An 18,949-nucleotide genomic window follows, 5' to 3' on the forward strand; every position below is an offset into this window, starting at 1 on the left:
GAACTGGCTTTTCTTCATCCTTCAGTCTGCATGGAATAAGTGATATGATAAATTCAGTTCAATCAGCTTTGCAGACCGCAGCATTAGGTAGAAGAAGATCCATGTCCTCCGCCACTTTGAAACTTTCTGGTAGACTGGGACATGTTGGCCAGGTAGATTATGAATTTGCAGCTTTGTTTGTTTATACCTACAGCTGACACAGCTTGTTTTCCAGCATCTACTTCATTATGTGATGGATGTTCCAGACAAAGAAGTACTGTCTTCAAAATCAAAAATATCAAGAGTAGCAATGGTAAATCCATTCTTGATAAAGTGACTTGGAAGTGGTGTGCCGTCGGATTCCCAATATTTTACAGCGTGAGCTGCTTACTAAGTTCCAGTTTCATACTAAGTCATTTTAACTTGTTGATAAAACAATCCTATTAATTGAAGTGATTAGCTCCCTATGTTTGCACTTGTCATAGATTTCATGGGCAGTCATGTGTAGTGGAGTTTTCTTTTTGCCCTGATGATGTTCATAAAACATGATTTGGTCAGTTCATTGAATTGTCTTCCACTTCTTTGTTTATATCTTCAAAGCCATCATCAATGTTGTCTGCTTATGTTCCAAACTCAAAAACTTGAGTTTGTAACAGTTTTGCTTTGCTGATATGGAAAAATGATGTAAAAAATGTTACGACAAAATCAGGCATTATTATTGACTTGCATGACTTGTGTAGCTCTGGGGCATCACTAAATTTGTCATTAATTCCAAAATCTAAATCTTTTAGGATGTTTCTTAAAATGGTTCTTGCTGGTTTTACTCCATCTTGTGATTCCATTTTGGCAGCACAAACTTCAGAATTAAAATCGGCTGAGGACACCAAAAGTGGCTCATTCTTTTTGTTAGACTGACAAAAATGAATTATGTCATCTTACATTCTCACCATAAAGATCTTAATTTCATTATTATGGATCAATACAGTTTCATTAATGTTGACAATTATTTCTCTGATCTTCCTGAGTGTGAATCTGGAGCCACCACTCCAGAGTGGCTTTAAAACTTCATTTGCTTTTTTAAGGAGTGCAAACTTAACTGAAACCTGGTGATTTTGTTGCTGCTGGGAGCTCATTGTACATTCATATTTTCAATTGTATGCATGCATGCAGTTTGAGTGGACATGCAAATATGCTGCAAGTACCTTTACCTTGCTGTTTAGATCAGCTGCTGGATGAAAACTTCATCTTGGAAGAAACTAGCTGCAGACAAATACATATTTACCCTTTAAGACTCTCATACTCAGTACTTTGTTCTTTCGTCAGTCCCTTTGGCCCTTGTTCTGGCTAAACCACTGATAACACATTGAATATCCTCTGCTTTCTGATCAGTTGTGGGAGGTGGACGAGGGGCAGGGATCAATCTAAGTGGATGGCTATTGGATTTGGTTGTCATCGCTTTCTCAGAAGACTTTGGTTCCTGTTTTGATTCACTGGTTTCTGCTATTTTTGGACAATTTTTTTCCAGGCTTTTTTCCATTATATGACTTGTTGCACTTTTTGTTACAAAGAATAAATATTTGATCCTCTTCACCCATCAGTTTCAATCTTTTGTGAACTTCATCTTGATGTATTTCTGCAGCATCGAAAACTCTTTTGTCCAAACGCAGTTGATGTTCACTTTTCTTTTGGCTTAGATTGGCATGACAATTTTTTCTTTTTTTTTTTTTTTTCTTGGAGTCCTCAGATTTTGTAGTTAGCAACACTTTGTCAGGAGGTCACGATCTTCTGCCTACACCTGCTTCACTCATGTTTATGAATTTGAATCAATGGAAAACCTGAAACAAATACAATATTAAAATAAATTACCAATATGATGGCTTAAACATTCTGGAAAATGGCTGAAGGGTTGCTCGGACAAGCTATTTTCTATCTCTATAAGACTGCTTGACCCTCAAAACCTATGTTTGGACACCAAAATGAAGTATATGGGTCCCATGGTTCCTGAAATATTACATCACTGCAACACATCCACCATTTTCAAAAATGTCATTCAGAAATAATCGGCCCGGGTTAGCAATGTCTACCCATGCTAAATTGCTTCTCTAGTGATCAAAAAACACAAATCAAAAATTTAAATCTCTGGACAATCTTTTACAGAGGCGTATCAAGGGGGCAAGGACTGTTTTGAGAATCTTGCTAGTCTCATCATTTTTAGTTTGAGGATTACGGTCTCCTGTGTCCAAGATATTTTTTTTTTCCAACTGGTAATTACGTTTTTTTCCCCAACATAATTTCATTTTGTCCTGTTAAACAACTTTTTGTTTTAACAAATGAATTATTACTGTCTACATTTTTTGTCAGTGATTCGTGTGCGGTTCCTAAGTGAGTGTTCTAGGCATACAAGACATGCAGGCCTGAAAGTTTATCTCTTCCATCGAGTGGCATGTGAAAATCTGCACCTTGTCATGATGATCCTAAAATTTACACATTGCACGTTTTACTTGCGCTGAAATGCAGTTCTTACTGTTTAATGATTTCCTTAAAAACCAGATGTTTACATTTTAATCCTGTGGAATCACTCCAAACTGAAGGAATGCTTCTAGTCTCTCAATTGAAGGAGAGACCAGAAGCACCCCCCTCCCCTTATCCTTGTGGTTCATGACTTGAGAAAACAGTACACTTCAGATTAATGGCATTTTAGTCACACAACCAGCTTTGTTTTATGAGAGTAAAGGGCGAGCCAGTTATCTTTGGGCGAACCTGGAAAATTGACCTTATGCATCAGCTTTACGGATCACAGAGGGCACTAAATGGGTTTTATCAATGGATGTGAACTCCTATTCCCTGAGCAGCCAGCAGATCTTGTAGAGGCTTCAAGTATTCATTGACAAGGGTGCTGGGTGGAAGCTTGGTGGCACTCCATACACCGATTCCACTTCGGGAGCTGACTTGAGACCCCCTAAGTGATGAGAAACAATTCAAAACCTAGGTCATCGGTAGAAGAGACACTTGAAACCAAGTGATCATGATCTTGTGAATTACCTCTGTTCTTCAAGAGGCTGCACTAGTCTATAGCTCCATTAACTGCTAAACTGGGCTTCTATAATATATAAACCTCCAAAGCTGCTTTTGCCTTGTCTCGAACTTCATAACCTTTGCAAAAGCAAGACCTTTACTCTACCTTCAGTAATGCTGGCCTCTACAATGTCCAGCCTTAGGTTTCAGAAGCAAAGCTCTTCCCTAGTTTGCTGCCTACTCATCATACTGCTCTAACGCGGTCTGGTCAATAGCAAAATAGCTGCCCCCCATTCAACTGGTGTCTATCCCCCAACTCTTTGCTCTGCCTGCTACACAACTCCCTTCCTGACTTAATCTTCTCTTTTCTATCATATTCTTCTCAGATAATGCATAATCGCCCCTTTCTCTATTCCTCCACACCACTTTAGCTGTGACAATTGCTGTGACGCTTTCTCCACTTGATATTTATGTATGGCCTTCTGCTTAACCGCACAAAACTCTGATCTGCATCCACTCCCCAACCCCCCCCCCCCCCCAAAACCAATCTTGCACTAATTTTTTACCTTCAGCGTACCAGTCCAGTGAGAGCAATTTGTGGTTCTTCATCACCTCCATTGCCTCTTTTGTCTGCTGTCAGCAGTTGAACGAACAAGGTATTGGCTCCCATATTCCACTTTACTTTAGTGAGACCTTGGTTTGTGCTATTATACTTAAACTGCTTCTGCAGCAATCAAATCTTGGGTATTGTATTTTCTCTTGTGAAGCCTTAGAAAGTGTCCTAACCCTATTCTTGTAATTCCTGTAAAGTTCCCCACCTGTGTCTTCTCTCACAGATGAGTAAGGTGTCTACAACGTAGCACTGGGTTCTAACGAGTTCTAACCTTTTAAAACAGTAGTGAACATAATACTTCTTGCCACACTGGATACAGCTACTACTCTCCCTTTACTACTTCTACATTTTATATAACATTATTTCGTTGCATCCCTTCATTGAATCACTACCGGGCGGCCTTCAAATTCAGCTTCTGGTATGGGCCATACCAACACCAGCGTCAGAACTATCAGCACATTTATTCAGGAAAGAGACCGTTCTAAAGAAGAATAGTTTCTTAGAACCTATTTCTAAAGTATGGATGTTTTTCCTTTCACCTCTTTATTTCCAATTCATAATCTGTCTCCCTCTTTAAGAGTAGAAAACCAAAACATTGGATTAAACTCTGGGAACTCTTGAATTCTTAGATTCTTTAGTCTCTTATCGCCAAAATCTCAAATAGTGATATGAGCGCCTAGTTGTGCTCAGGACTAAATTGGCTTCAGGGCTATGTATAGCAAAAGCTCTGTGAATTTTTACCAGATTAGTTTGAAGTGTCTGTGACTGCAAATGTGTAAATTTAGTTTGAGATGGTGCTCTTTAATCCAGTAATTTAACTCTTTAATATTTCAGTTTTTACTCGGACAGGAATTTATCGTGTCTTAAATGTGATTATTAATAGATTGAGTATGCCAGAAGAAATATAAACAGTGCCAACCAGAAACTGCAAGATGCCCAGGAAAAACTCTATCGGTCTTGGTTCGAGTGGGACAAAACCATGGATCAAGGGGATGTGGAAGTGTGTAATGGCACAGAGGTAGGTTCTTTACATCTGGTGCTAATTTTATTAAACAGTTCTCTATCGCGCAACAACTCTGAGTCCGTGTTGAGTCACTTAGTATATAAGATAGAAGCAGTGTACACATAAAATATTTTTTGTGTAAGTGAGCTTGCCTGTGGCAGCAATTGTTCGTTGTCTCATGTACGATATGACACAAAATTATATGCAGGTATAATTTTCGGTGGAAGTTAGAAAGCAGTGGTTTGTGGCCTGTGTTTCGTACAATGTTTTGTGAACATGAACCAACACCTAATTAAAGCACAAAAAGATTGGTCATCTTGGCATATGCTACTGATAACTGCCTCGTTTTCTTTTTAGGATGTTGAGTCTCGCACTCTAGCAATCGCCCGTAATCTGACGAAGCATATTCAGACCACCTGTATTACATTAGTGTCCAGTATACACGGCCTGCCCCACAACATCCAGGAACAGGCTCACCACATGAGCACAATGGCTGGCGATCTATACCAGAACTTCCGCTTAGCCTCCTCTGTCAGAGAGATCTCAGACAGTCTCATTGCAACCACCAAAGGACAACTGGACAAAATGAAGGTTTCTCTGGATGATGTGATGGACTTTGTCGTCAACAATACACCACTCAACTGGCTGGTAGGTCCCTTTTAGCCCGAGTTTGATGGGTCTCTGCATGTTGAGCTCAAATGGGACTTGGAGGACAGTTCCGGCTAAAAGGGCACATCACTAACTAAACAGCACAATTGCATATTGCACGGGGTTATCTCAAGCTGTTAAACAATTTGCTCGTTATGCTTGCCAGTCAAAGTAGAAATGCGTTTCACTAACTTTTTGTAATGGTGCTTAATGCTGTTGGGATGTGATACTTTCAGGCAGTTTCAATGCCCACCTTGTTAAGCTTGCTTTAGTGCCACACATTTGTGTATGATGGGTTTCCAATAATGTGCCATAAAAAATACCATCAAACCAATGAGTGAATTGAAAGTGCAGTGTGAATAATATCTCCAAATCCTTTTATGGCTTTAGTGTTTGGGATAGTCGTCTCTGTTAATTAAGACCTCTGTAATCCCCCTTTTAAGATGTCCAGAACTTGTGTAATTGTGGTATTTTTGTTGCTTTGTATATTCCTCGTGAAACGCTTTGCCTCCATATGTGAAGCATAGTAACTAGTAGTTGATTTTAGATAGAATTATCTTGATGCCTTGTGCTTACTCATGAGCCCATAATAGAAATGTAAGGGCTACTTTGCATTGGTGAGCCTTTAAAACAGGTGGGGGTTTATGCCATATGAAGTCATGCACAAGTAATGCATATGAGTGCCATATATTTTCCTCCGGTTCCAGTTTTGCTGACAGAGCATTTTCTGATCATTTTTATCCTTCGTTGGGAGTCTAAGGTGGTGTATGGCTTCTTGCTATTGCAGTTTCACTAGATAACTCTGCCTTTCAGGCATAAGCCAAGTGAATGTAATGGTGGTTGGAATTAACCTTATTTGAGCAGAATCCATTCGAGAAACAAAAAAAAAAAAAATCCTTAATTGCTTTGGCTGGGGGGGGGGGGCGGTGAGGGGGGGTTTGGCAAGCAAAGGATCCCAACAAGCATGACCTTGTTGATGGGTTAATCCACTCTCCAGACCTTCCTTTGTAAAATAGCGGTTAATACTGTAGAGCTTCATCCATTTGCCTCGAGCCCTTTCTTCTGGACTACCAGAATCCGGTTTTATAAAGCTTTTGTGTCCTATGTTGATCAAATATATATCCCTGGCTTTTATCAAATGTTTTGAGTCCTTGTAGCTTAACTAATGTTCGTGAAGCCTTTCACTTCTGCAAAATTGGGACCTTTCACATTTTATGTCACCAGCATCTTGATGCGGTCTTGTGCATTTTCGGCTCTGTTACCTTGGAATACAACAGTCTTCGGACAATCCGAAATAACAAATATTGGGGAGAAAAACGTGGGCGGCACAAAGTAATTACATAGTTGCTGGTAAGAGAAAGGTAAGTAGGAGGTATTTCAAGAGGCAGGGGATGTTTGTGGGAGTGTCCGAGTTTTTTTTGTCTGTTATGGCCGGTGGTGGGGGCTACATAGACTACGGTGGAGCAACAGAAAGGAGCGCGACAGGTGGAGGCAGTAGCGCTGACAGTGCTGCTGGTGGTGGGCAGCACCGGAGGCTCAGCACTGACAGCTGAGGGAGAGTGAGTTGGGGACAACTCGAACAGCAGGAGGAGGGCGGTGGCAAAACATGAGGGCGAGTTGGGGTTAGCACGGACAGCGGAAGATAGTCTGGAGGGTCCGGGGCAAGCAGATGGACAATGAATGGTTGATGGGAGGGACTGGGATCAAGCAGATGGACAAAGGACGCTGCGAGGGAGGAACTGGAGGCAAAGGAATTGTCAGCGGAAAGTCGGCGGGCGAGAGGAGCATGGGAAGGGAAATAGTACACGAGGGAGACGGCTGAAATACATGCACTCCCTTAGAGTGCTTAAGCGAAAACAAACAGCAAGTAGAAAAAATGAGCAGTGGTAGGACACAAGCAATGAGTCCATGCTCCAGGGGAGGGACAAACACATGAACATGAAGGAAGCCTAAGGCACCTGGCCATAAGAGTCAAGCAAATATAAGTGACAATGAAGCCAATCAGTGGTAGGCAGTGGGTCTCCTCTTACCACATAAAACACAAACGTTTTTGCAAGTGCTGTTTTAGGCAAGATCTAAAATGGTCTAGTCTTTAAAAATAGTCTTGTTAATAGATTGCACAACACTGACATCTTCAGGCAAACCTCGGATGAAGACGAGATGAATTTTTCCGATCTGATGTCTAGAACGAAACCATTGGGACTCGAAAAGAATACTGCTACGTTAATCTCCGAGTATCTGAGTAATTAACCCGCAGTAAACACTTGAACCCACATGCCGCCTTTGGAGTTGTTTATTTTCTATTAATTTAAGTTTTTTTTTTTTATTATTATTTTTTTTTAATAGTGCCAAGGCACCTCTTTGCCACAACCCCTATATGTACTTTGATATCAACTGGTTATTTCATAACTGGTATTAAACCAGTTTGTACTTGTCGATAGAGGGATTATGTAATGATATCTGTCTGCAAGTGACGAAAGGCCTTTTGCTCAGCCCTTTTCTAGTTGCAGTATGGCTTAGTTTTGTCACATCTCACGTCTACACGGAGGAGCTAGTCAGGTTGCAGGTTAAATCCTTATCCTGCGGCTTTTTTCTCGTTAGTGTTCTTGTAGGCAGCGTGTAACTGCCTCTGTGGATGTAATGGATTTCGGAGTGTGCTTAATGATCGCAGAATGATTATATAGGAACATCAGGTAATGGGAGTCCTAACCATCAAGATTTCGCTCCCTTGTAAAATTGGTTCAGTAGCCATTTTGGGGTAGTTGAGGGTCCAGATGCTCTTCATTGATAAGCCAGCTTCCTTTTTGGGTTCCCGGACACTAAAGTTTTTTTTTTTTTACAATTTTTGTGTGTGCATTTTTTCAAGTAGCAAAGTAAAAGGTACATCAGTAAAATTGATATGTATATTTTGTTTGTTGTTAATTTTTTTAAACTTCTTGCTGCTTTGGTAAACCACCTACCTCTTTCTTACCTTCCCATTCTTACCTTAAAAGCTCTGCTCTTGCATTGACGGCCATCAGTGGTTTGTTTTTCTCACTTTTACTAGTTCTCTTGTTTCCTGTGGTTGAATGGTCCTATCTGCCTTTGTGTCTTTACGTCAGCAAGCGAAGTCCTCTTGGCCTAATCTGAAATGAGCATTCGCTGTAAGGAACTTTGTCTTCCGAATGAAGCTTAATCACACAAATCCTCAAAGGATTACTTTTGAAGGGTTACTAAAGTGCGTAACCTTTTTCATAGGTTTTCTCTTCCAGCACCTGGTGTCCTAAATTGGTGCTGCTGAAACATATTTTTCCCACAGATCCGCTGTAGTTTTTCACTGTACAATTGCTGTTGACAACCAGACTTGTGATTTATTTTAGGAGGAATTATTCTGGGTCTCCTTTCAGTTGCACACTGGTATATTGTATTGTCTAATAGGTCCACCCTTTATTGCTGGATTCATGGGCAGTCTTGAAGAATGTCATGGCAGCACATGCCCCACTTTCTCCAACACCTTAGTAATCTTGAGGGATGTGTTATCTAATGTGTTATGTTGCCTAGTGGAAATTGTACGCATCTACCCAGGTTCAGGAAATCTTTATTTCGGCCAAACAATGACCATTAAAGCACTAGTATAACAATAGCCTACAATCACATTATAATTCAGGCGTTAAAACCACATTCATTCATAGTGTACATGTAATATTAAAAAAATAAAACTAATCACATTAAACATAATTAAAACATCCGAGAACAAAGCAGTTTTACAGCTGGCTTAGGAATAGGCCTATTCTAAAACAGACGTCCTGAGATGGCAATGACAGGAGATAAAGTAGTGTAGGTCTACACTTTCTAATCCTTGCTTTCCGTAGTACTGGGATAAGCAAGTCCTTGGTCAGTTCTCAATAAAAAGCTGCAGAAGAACAAAAGGTGTCATAAAGGTTGTTCAGATGATTCATTGCAGGAGCAGCAACAGATAGTATAAACATCGTACTGGCAAAGGGGAAAAACATAGTTTCCACCTGATAGAACCCAGGCTGAATCTAGTGAGAAGAGACTGATCCCAAGGTTTGGTGACCCACTCAAGGTATGGTTCAGTTCCAGAACACATCTGGATTGAAACAAACCTACCATAAGATTATGTGGCGGATAGGGCCAACTCCCTTGCCCTAATATGCATCAACAGAAAGTTTCCCTACCCCATGTCTTATCCTCCTTCTTAATAGATGTAGGGTCGTGAAAAAGGAGCAGTCTTCCAAGACTGGAAAGAGTATTCTGTATATATTGCAGCCAGAGCAGCAAGGGGCCCCAAGGCACATGTCAAACAGTCCTCAATTACGTCTCTAGTAAGGAAGGGTTCTTCATTACTCCAGATAGTACACCAGAGTAACAGAGGAGCTAATCTAATATATACTTTAATATAGTCTAGACCGAGCTCCTCATACACTTCAAAATTACTGCTACTGGGAGGGACCCCTAGCACCTTATGCAGCGCCCTATTTTCCTCCTTATGCAAGGTGTCCGTATTTGAACAGCCCCAGATCCCAGCACCATAGGTCAAAACAAGCACACATCTGCGTTTATATATCTAAATAAGCGGGTAAATAGGTTTATTCCCAGTGCACGCTGACACACAAAAAATTGACACTGTATTGCTTAAAACTAGAGCACCTATTAGACATGAAGGTGGCCCAGCTCAAACTTTCATCAAATGTGAGGCCTAAATACGGAAAGTCTCACCCTCTCAATACGATTAGCCTTATTAAAAACAGTGTGCGTCTTCACATTTTAAGGCAGCAAACCATTGTGAAGGTTTTTGATCGTTTAGTCTCCAGATTAAGGTCCTCCATGTAATCCCCAAAACCATCAATAGGGGTCCTAAGACCTTTGGCAGTTCTAGCCACCAATACAGCATTGTCAAGGTAAAGAAGCGCCAGTACGTTCTTGCTCTTGACTCTTGCACTTGAGTCTGACATCAGCCCCTTAACCTACTAACGCAGTCTCTAACTTGTTAATGCAGAATAGGAAGGGGATTGGGGCCAGCACAGACCCTGTCGGACCCCACGGTGGAAACTTACAGAATCCGAGCATTCCCTCCCAGACCCAAACCTTACTCTGGCCTTTAGATCACGATGCAGCTCTCTCGGGAACTGTACAAGTCTGTTCTCAACACCCATATAGGCTAGCAGGTCCCACAACTTGGATCTACTAGCGCTGTCTAACATGCTAGACAGATCTGTAAAAGCAAGGTTAATGGAGCTACTCTTAAGTACTTTATGCTTGCTGATTTTGAGGTGGAGACTAATACACTGTTCAATAGTGTCCAGGCCAGAGAGAAAGCCAAACTGCATCTCCGAGAGAGCAATAGTCTCCCTGTTTCAGCTTTCCAACCTGTCTATTAAATACGCCTCACAATCTTAACAGAAGAGTCCAGGAGAGAAATAGGGTGATTCCTTTTTTTAAATGCAGGGACTATCGTAGCAGACCTCCAAGACTCAGGAACCCCACCCACAGAGGAAGAATTGAAAAGATTCTTAAGCGAGTGTGCCTAAAAGGCAATATTACCCTTGTATAGGTCCATAGGGACCCCATCTGGGCCTGAGGCTTTATTAGCTGGGCTATGCTGGATAGCTGTCGTTACTCACTCTAATTAAAAGGAAATTTCCAAAGAGAGATTAGATGTAACAGGAGGTAACTCATCATGGGCATTTCCCTTCAAAGCGTAAATACATTCAAAATGGCTCACCCACTCCTCCAGGGCGATGGTACAGTGCAGGGCTCGCCTGGGTGTCTTCCAAGAAATAGTTATTAACCGGATTCCAAAAAGCCGTGAGTATTTGGATTTACAGGTCACAACCTGCCTTTCCCAATGGGAATTTCTAACTTCAGCTTTCCTGATCTTTGGAGCTCTTGAATACTTTTTTCTGCAGTTGGAAGTTTCCACCCTGTCCCTGGATTATTTTTTTCAGGGCAAGGTGCAGTTGCCTACATAGCTGCCTACATGCTTTATCAAACCAAGGGGCAGTACCCTGATCATTTACCTTAACTCCGTTTGTTAAAATTGCTCTTATGGCCTCACCCAGCACCACAAAAGACTTGACTTCCAGGGACCTATCAATTTGTAGCGAGGGCCAATTGTATATTATAATCTGGTTTCTTTCCACAAGTTTAGTTTAAACTGAGGCGGGATCTAGATGTCTCCATACTAATCTAGTCAGATTATCCTTGAACTGTATGAGACTGTTATTCACCGAAGTGCCCCTATGGTTTAAAGAAAAGTATAGGCGGTATGACCGCTAATAAAACTGGGAATAACCCAACCCTTGCTAATGCTGGTGGACGTTTCCCTTGTAACAAAAATATAGTCCGTGACCCAGCACGAACCTCTACCAGGAACGTGGCAGCTGAGGAGATGTCATGGTCAAGAAAATCAAAGGCATTACACAAATTTTGACTTGCAAGGATGGAAAAAAAAAGTAGAGTACCTCTTGCATCTCACTTGCGACAGGGCAGATGGCAGAAGAATTCAGAAGGTTGTGACTCAATAAGATCTAATATACCACCTATTTCAGCATTAAAATCCCACTCAACCAACAGACTGAAACCCCCACATAGGCATAGGCGGTTGGAGCACAGCAAATCGATGCAGGAGGATAGGGCTGGAAAATTCATGTTACCCTTATCAGAAATTGTAAAAGTTCACACAAACATTACTCCCCGGAGGGCCAATTTTAAATAAAATGCCAGGATGAGTGTACTACCTGTATCAATGCTGATCATTGTACATCCGTGGGTAACCTTAAATCAAGCTATCAAATTTGTGCTGGCCACCCCGAAGATTGTACAGCATTTTGGGCAGAACTTAGTTATTCAAAAAACATCCTCTGTGGCCCACGTTTCCTGCATCAGAACAATATCAAATTGCTGGACCAAGTCCAGCCAAACCTGCAACCCCAGCTTAGTTTTAACCCCAGCAACATTCCAACTGAGCACACGGACTATGTGACCCTTTCTCAACTATACACTAAGATAGACGCTGGAGTGTCACTGAGTTCCACCGTCGATGTCTCCATTATACGCTGGATGGGGGGTATTGGGGCAGAGGAACCGGTAGTTGTGAATACAAGTCCCTTCATCAGGCAGTCCACCTCAGCCAAGCTGGACATGGGCTCAAAGCGATTGGAGGTAGTTAACCTTAGAGGTTTGATATCCTTACTGTTGGTGGCCAGATGCCGTGGCACTAAATCCAGATTGCTGTAGAAGTATGAAAGAGGTAAAAGCTGAATCAAATTAGATTTAACCAAACCCTTATTGGATCGAGATACTAGATCTTCCACAGTCCTAGGCTACCTAAAGTTCATTACAGTACAATCCCCATCAAAACTCGTTGGGCGCGAGCCCACCTCCCCAATTGTCTGTACTATTAATATATTATTGGCAAAACAAACAGGTAGGTTAGTTTTTTTAATTAACCAGTGGGTAAACTTATTTTTAGTTCCCTAATGGTTTCAACAGACCCCAGGGGTAAGCTGGGGACATTGGCCTACATAGTCACCTGTGGGCTCGAGGAAGCGGTAGATGTAATGTAGAGGACTCTGATCTGCACTCCTCCCTGTGCGGCTTTGCCCTTGTCAGGTTTCCGACTGGCTGGCTACCTCCCCGCAAAGCAGCAGTTCCACAAGTATTGTCCTCAGCAGACGCAGTGGAGTGAGGGACCAGCAGCAGAGCTTTGGCCACTAGCTGTTTGTATAGTAGTCCGGTGTCCCTCTACTGGGTGAGAATAAACAGTATTTCCTTGTTCCACCATCTCAGGATCATCACTGTCGCCAAACCAGACAACCTTGGACTCCATTGGTCTAGGCAATAAGGACTCAATGGCTGCCAGCCTGGAGATAACTGGATCTAACATGTCACTGAAAGCGGCTTCAAACTCAGCCCTAAGTAAGTTCAACATGTCCCCCGCAGAGCTAGTCCTCCAATAAGGTAAGTCCTCAGTTTGAGTTGTAGAATTCAGTAGTGTGGGTTTATCTCTGAGTGTATGGGTCTTCCTCCTGCGTTTGCATACCGGGCTGGAGCTAGGAGGCTGCTAAGATGACGGCACATCATCGGATGTTAAGTCAAGTAGTAATAAGGCTCGAATAGCCAAAATACAGGCGCTTGGGTGGGAAGGAGAATGATTTGGTGACAGAATGCCCTCGGATTCATGCTGCTCGGAGGGCACAGCAGAGCCAGCCAAAGATGGTGGGTTCAAACGCAATCAGTCCGGCCCCTGTCTGGCGAAGATGGGCCTGGTTTGGACCTGGCCCGGGCATGTGCCTGGGTGGTTACAGTCATTGCAGGAGCACACCACACTTGCAAGCGCCTTCCTTCAAGCCAGCCTCCCTGGGCTCCAGGTGTCTCCTGGGGGTTGTTGTCTCCTAAACCCCCTCCCCCTTTATGGCAGCAGTGACGGCAGGTAGGCGAGTGCAGCAAGGTCCCAATGCTTCATGTGTCCTGCTTCAGCACACCGCGCTTAAAAGCTCCTTCCTTCAAGCCCGACCTCCTTAGACTCCAGGGGTCTCTCCGGAGTTGTTGCCCCCTCTCCCCATATTGCAGCAGTAATGGCAGGTAGGAGTTTGTGACAAGGTCCCAATGCGTTCTGCGTCTGAGGGAGCACACCACGCTTAAAAGCTCCTCCCTTCAAGCCCGACCTCCTTGGATTCCAGGTTTCTCCTGTCTTCTGTTTAAAAAAAAAAAAAAAAAAAAAAAAAAAAAGTTTTCTTTCTTTCTTAGGACTGTTATTTCCCCAACATGTTATCATTTCTTTAAATGAATTATAATCTTTACTCAGTTGTCATCCGAATTTTCCTTACAATATAAAAGGAATTCATTACAAGATACGACCATTAAAAGCACCATAAACATCCAGGTATTATAATATTAAACTATAGTACAACAAACACTTTAAGACCCTGCTGTATTGGGGCCTGTTCGTAAACCAGTAACAGATGGAATCCCTTATTTTTTTTTTTTTTTTAAACCTCATTATTACTACAGGATCAAATCGTAACAACATTAACACATGAAAAATACTAAACCCCAGCTAACATTGAAATCAAAAACTTCACACTTACCATGGGTAAGCAACAGTAAGAAGGTCATCTGTCCTGAAACAATCATTGCTTCCACTGCTAACGAAGTACTCTTTGTCCTAAATAAAGAGTGGGTCTACGGTCCTCAATACATTTTGTGCAGGACAGCATAAGGTGCATCACAGCATCTTTTCCACCTACTAAACATTCGCAATAAATGCTCACCTTTTGGATTTCCTCCAAACCGGACAAGATGCACTTTAGGGGGAAATATCCCCAATCTAAATATTAAGTAAGGAGAGCTTTTCAGCTGTGAAAATAACCTGTCTGAGTACTTGAAAGTAATTTGATATACAGATAAATATTCTTCTTCTTAATAATCATTCTCGTTCGTATCAGCACCTGCTAAATTCTCAAAACCCTTCCTACCATGTGTGCCTATGTGCTGCTTATGCAGAGAAGAACGCTTCCTAACCCCCGTGGCTATTGGTAAGGGTCAACATTTTTACCCAAACCTTCCAGAACAATAGTGTCACCTGAGTCATTAAAAAAAAAAAAAAAAAAAAAGTTGTGACATGCTGGCTGCAGCCATGATGAAAAAATGAAAAAAAATAGAAGAGAGAAAATATACACTATGTGAGAGGAGAACATCTTCAGGAAGAACTAAAAAGCTAAAGATTAGTCCCAGGAAGCAATACTGAAGTATAAAAATTGTAAGAAGGACCAAAAATAACGATAGCCAAGCATGAGTCTTACTTCTATGCAGCTTAACTAGAGTCCTGTTTCTCTGGTGCTTTAGAAAATGGTACCTGTCATGTGATTTGTTAGTGGGTTGTCCTGTGAGAAAAGATCAAGCAGAAGGATAAGACCACAAAGACCAACAGTTCATTGTGTTTTAAGACATTTATGCTGTGGAAAGCTAGTCTGTGCTGACAGGAGGCTCGTACAAATGGAGACAGCAGCCCCCTCACAAGAATAATAATAGTTCCTCACACTGCAGTAAATAAAGAAGGTAATATGTCGGAGTGCACCCTGCTGCTACCTAAAGTTTGAGGTGCTCGAAGTTAGCAAAACCAGAGTAATAAGAGGCTCCGAATACCAAATGTTGATTTAAAAAACGGTCCCTTCAGCAGATTCAACTGCTTTACAAATGGAAAGGTGAATCTTCCCTTAGGTCCGCGTGAGGCAAATAGAAGATGGTTGCCTCTGCTACTAAAGCTGGAGCCAGCAAAAACGGTAGTGGGGGCTTTGCCTGCCCACCCCTTCCCCAAATAGTGGTCTCAAATTTGCCACCAGTGTTACTTTGAAGTTCCAAGACATGATATGGAAAGAAGGCAGAAACATGATTTATTTCTGTCACCCGTCACCAACATTCTAATTTACCTTTCAAAGGGACAAACCTTTGAAGAGGGGAAAGGAGGGGAGAACAAAGGGAAGGAGAATGATGTATCCCACTGATTCCATAAATTCAATATGTTAGTTCTAATCTAGCTTCCATCCTCTGTTTTCTTTAGGGTTCAACACCACCATAACGTACACATGCGTAAGGTCAGAAAAACCTCCTCTTGAAGGTTAGTAGTCAACACAGGCACTGCCTCTGACCTATGTTAGGAGGGGCCTTATAGGTGAACAAGAGCTTCCGTCATTTAAGCAAAAAGGTTTCCTGAGAGAGAGACTCACAGTAGGGATGGAATTTACCTAAACTGCCTTTATTATTTTCTTACCTTCTAGAGCATTTGCTGTTTGTTCTATTTTGCTTTCCTATGATCCTGTCATCAACCATAATTCTGCATTTGAGCATAAATGAAAAAATAAAGGCAAAGCACCAATTCTTTTTTCAACTTAATTGAAGAAAGGAGAGGGCAAGGGAGATCCCCCTTCATGTTTAGAAAAAAAGACCAGTAGGTTCTTGCATTTAAGCCATTTCAGTATTGTAAGGCATTGAATCTTTTAGCAATGAGGGATGTTTTGGTGAACCTCCAACAGTCATAGTTCCTAGAAAGAGCAGTTGAAACAGGTTTCATATGGTTTCTAAAATATATGCTTTGCGTTGATGAATTCTTCTCATGGTTTGCTGTTATTGCTATGTGTTTAGCCATTCATCGGTGGGTAGTGGGCACTGTTTCCATCTGCTTAAAATGCACATTTTGGCACAATCAGCACTGTCCATCTTTTCTTGTGTTGGTCATTCCCTGTTAAAACAATGTGTCTTGTAGGAAAGGCAATGCAGGGGAAAAGTCTGAAACTATGGTATTTGAAGAGTTAATAGTATTTGCTACTTTCTGCCAAAGGCTTTGCATAGATTGGCTAGAAGACCATATTAAATGCATTATATATCCATCTGGATCACCACGCTGCCAACAATTAGAGTTTGTGGTTATATTGGCAAGTCAATGTTTGAGGATCCCAGTGCCAGTAGTGTTGCAGTTTAAAATTGTTGATATTTACCATTTGTTCAGAGTCCATCATCATGTGCAGTCTTCCTAGGAGTAATCTTTTGTAAGCTTTGTTTGACATTTGGCAGTGGTTTGGAGTGGCGCTCTTCAGTTAGCATGTTGTATGATCTAGATAGAACCCTCTTAAAATTGCTCCATTTCATTAGGTACAAATGTAGTTTAAATTTAAGCAGGGAATCACAATATACCTCCATTTTTGTTTGTACTCTAAAAGCAATTTCTTTCTGGAGTGTTTCAAATGATTTAGCTCTGGATTACATTATTTGACCATTCTGTCCAATTTATTTTACTGTTACAATTCTCAACGCTTCATTATTCCAGATTGGGGCATGCATGTGCAGGAAGCATTGGATCTTAAGTTGTTCGTGAGTTCAAGTTTGTATATCATTCTGTTTCCTTTAAGAGTGGGGTCAGAGGATCACTTGAGGTAGCTACACTTTCATATAGCAAACCAAGGTCTAGCTGTGTCCTTATTATGTGTTGCTTAAAACGTAACCAAGTTTTTTCTTCGTCAAAGAACAAAATAGGCTAGATGTGCCAAGTGGTGTTCCTTATAGTACAAGTCCATATGAGATAATCTCGCACCTCCATGTTGTGTTAGCAATTTAAAAATCTTTAACTGTGCTCTCTGATCCACAGACAGAATTTTTGATTATTTTGTAATGGAGATCTGGGTGAAGGAGAAGGTGAGCATCCCAAAAATATAGTTAAATCTGGATGCTCTCACTATTTTCACTGTCTGCAGTCTTATCCAAAGGGATAGGTGTAGACAAGACCATCTTGTAAAATCCAGTTTTGTCTTAATAATGAGGAGAATTGCATTCTTGAGGACATCTGCTTTTATATCTTTACCACTCTATGGCCCTATATACTTAAACAAGGATGGAGACCATCTAAAGTGTAGGCTTGCTACCGAGGAACCTGCAGGGCTTCACTTTTGTCCCAGTTTACTACGTATCCTGAAAAACGTAAACAGCAATAAGGGCAGCAATGGTAAATTAACTGCACTTCCTATGTGTGTCCAACAGTAATATAAGTAAAGTTTTTTTTTTTTTTTTTTTTTTTGTTTTTTTGGTATGATCACTATAGATGGTGATCAAATGATGTTGCTGAATGGCTATATGCCTTACTACCCTAAGACATGAACAGGTATTCAACAGGATACATGGCATACACATACCAAAGACTAGACACAGCACTCAAACTTAGACCCAACAAGTATTCTTTATATGTATTCAAAGTCGCAGAAGTTCCAGACCAGTCCTTCATAGAAGATAAGTTCTTCTTTATTGAACACTGGCAATGCCAACAATTTCACTCATATAAAACAGTCCTTCCTTGACAATTTGTTTATTGCCAGCCAAAACAGTCTTTTGTTGACAATTTGCTCCTAAACAGCCAACACGTGTTTTGTCACTACTGTGACTTTTTCAAGTCAAGAAAAAGCATCATATTGCACGACCCATCGTGTGATATAAATCATCAGTTCATAGGCAAACTGTGCCTGCCATTCAACGTTCGAGAAGAGTAAGCCCGAAGGAATTCATAAACAATTTTATTTTTCAAAGAAGTCAAAGCGGCAGATAAGTTAAAAAAAAAAAAAAAATGTCCGTAGTCGGATAGAGATACTGTTTGTGGGACAATGGTAAGTCCCAATCCGTATGTGGAGTTGCACTATAAAGTATCTTTGTCAGGGTAAAACTGTCACATTGTGACAGAATTCCCAGCACACTTGGCAGCAATGTTGTCGGACTTTGTAAGTAGGAGTAATATGTCATCTGCATAAGAGTAGTTTCAGCTTGCCTCCTGCTGTTTGTAAACCTGATAGTGAGGAAGATCTGTTTTGGTAGCTCTAGGCTCAAGTGCTAGCAAAAGTAGAGGTGATAAAGGACACCATACACATGCCTTCACTGATCTTAATGTATTTTGATTTAAATCCATTATGCACATCTGACACTGTAGGGGATTTCTAGAGCATTGATTTTTTTTATTTTATTAGCTTTTTCTTTACAACCTGCTCTCAGTAAGATGTGGCATAAATAAGGCTATTTGACTCTACTCTGTTGAAAGCTTTTTCTGCATCTCACGACATTGGTCATTCTATTCTAGCTTGCCAAATCAGATGGGAGCGCAATCTCATAATTACTCAATGGACTACCTAGGGCAAAGCATACTTGGTTCCTGT

The 18,949-nt window shown here is 41.2% G+C and overlaps 1 protein-coding gene across 1 annotated transcript in view; it reads left to right on the forward strand.

Moving 5' to 3' along the window:
- Nucleotides 1-18,949, forward strand: part of LOC138300262 (perilipin-2-like) — a 101,081-nt gene that overhangs the window by 35,688 nt on the left and 46,444 nt on the right. Inside the window, exons 7-8 of the mRNA XM_069239426.1 lie at nucleotides 4,491-4,625; nucleotides 4,968-5,258. Coding sequence (XP_069095527.1) covers nucleotides 4,491-4,625; nucleotides 4,968-5,258 — 426 coding nt within the window. The remainder of the gene's footprint in view (nucleotides 1-4,490; nucleotides 4,626-4,967; nucleotides 5,259-18,949) is intronic.

Source organism: Pleurodeles waltl, chromosome 1_2 (genome assembly GCF_031143425.1).
Source record: "Pleurodeles waltl isolate 20211129_DDA chromosome 1_2, aPleWal1.hap1.20221129, whole genome shotgun sequence".
Classification (NCBI taxonomy): domain Eukaryota; kingdom Metazoa; phylum Chordata; class Amphibia; order Caudata; family Salamandridae; genus Pleurodeles; species Pleurodeles waltl.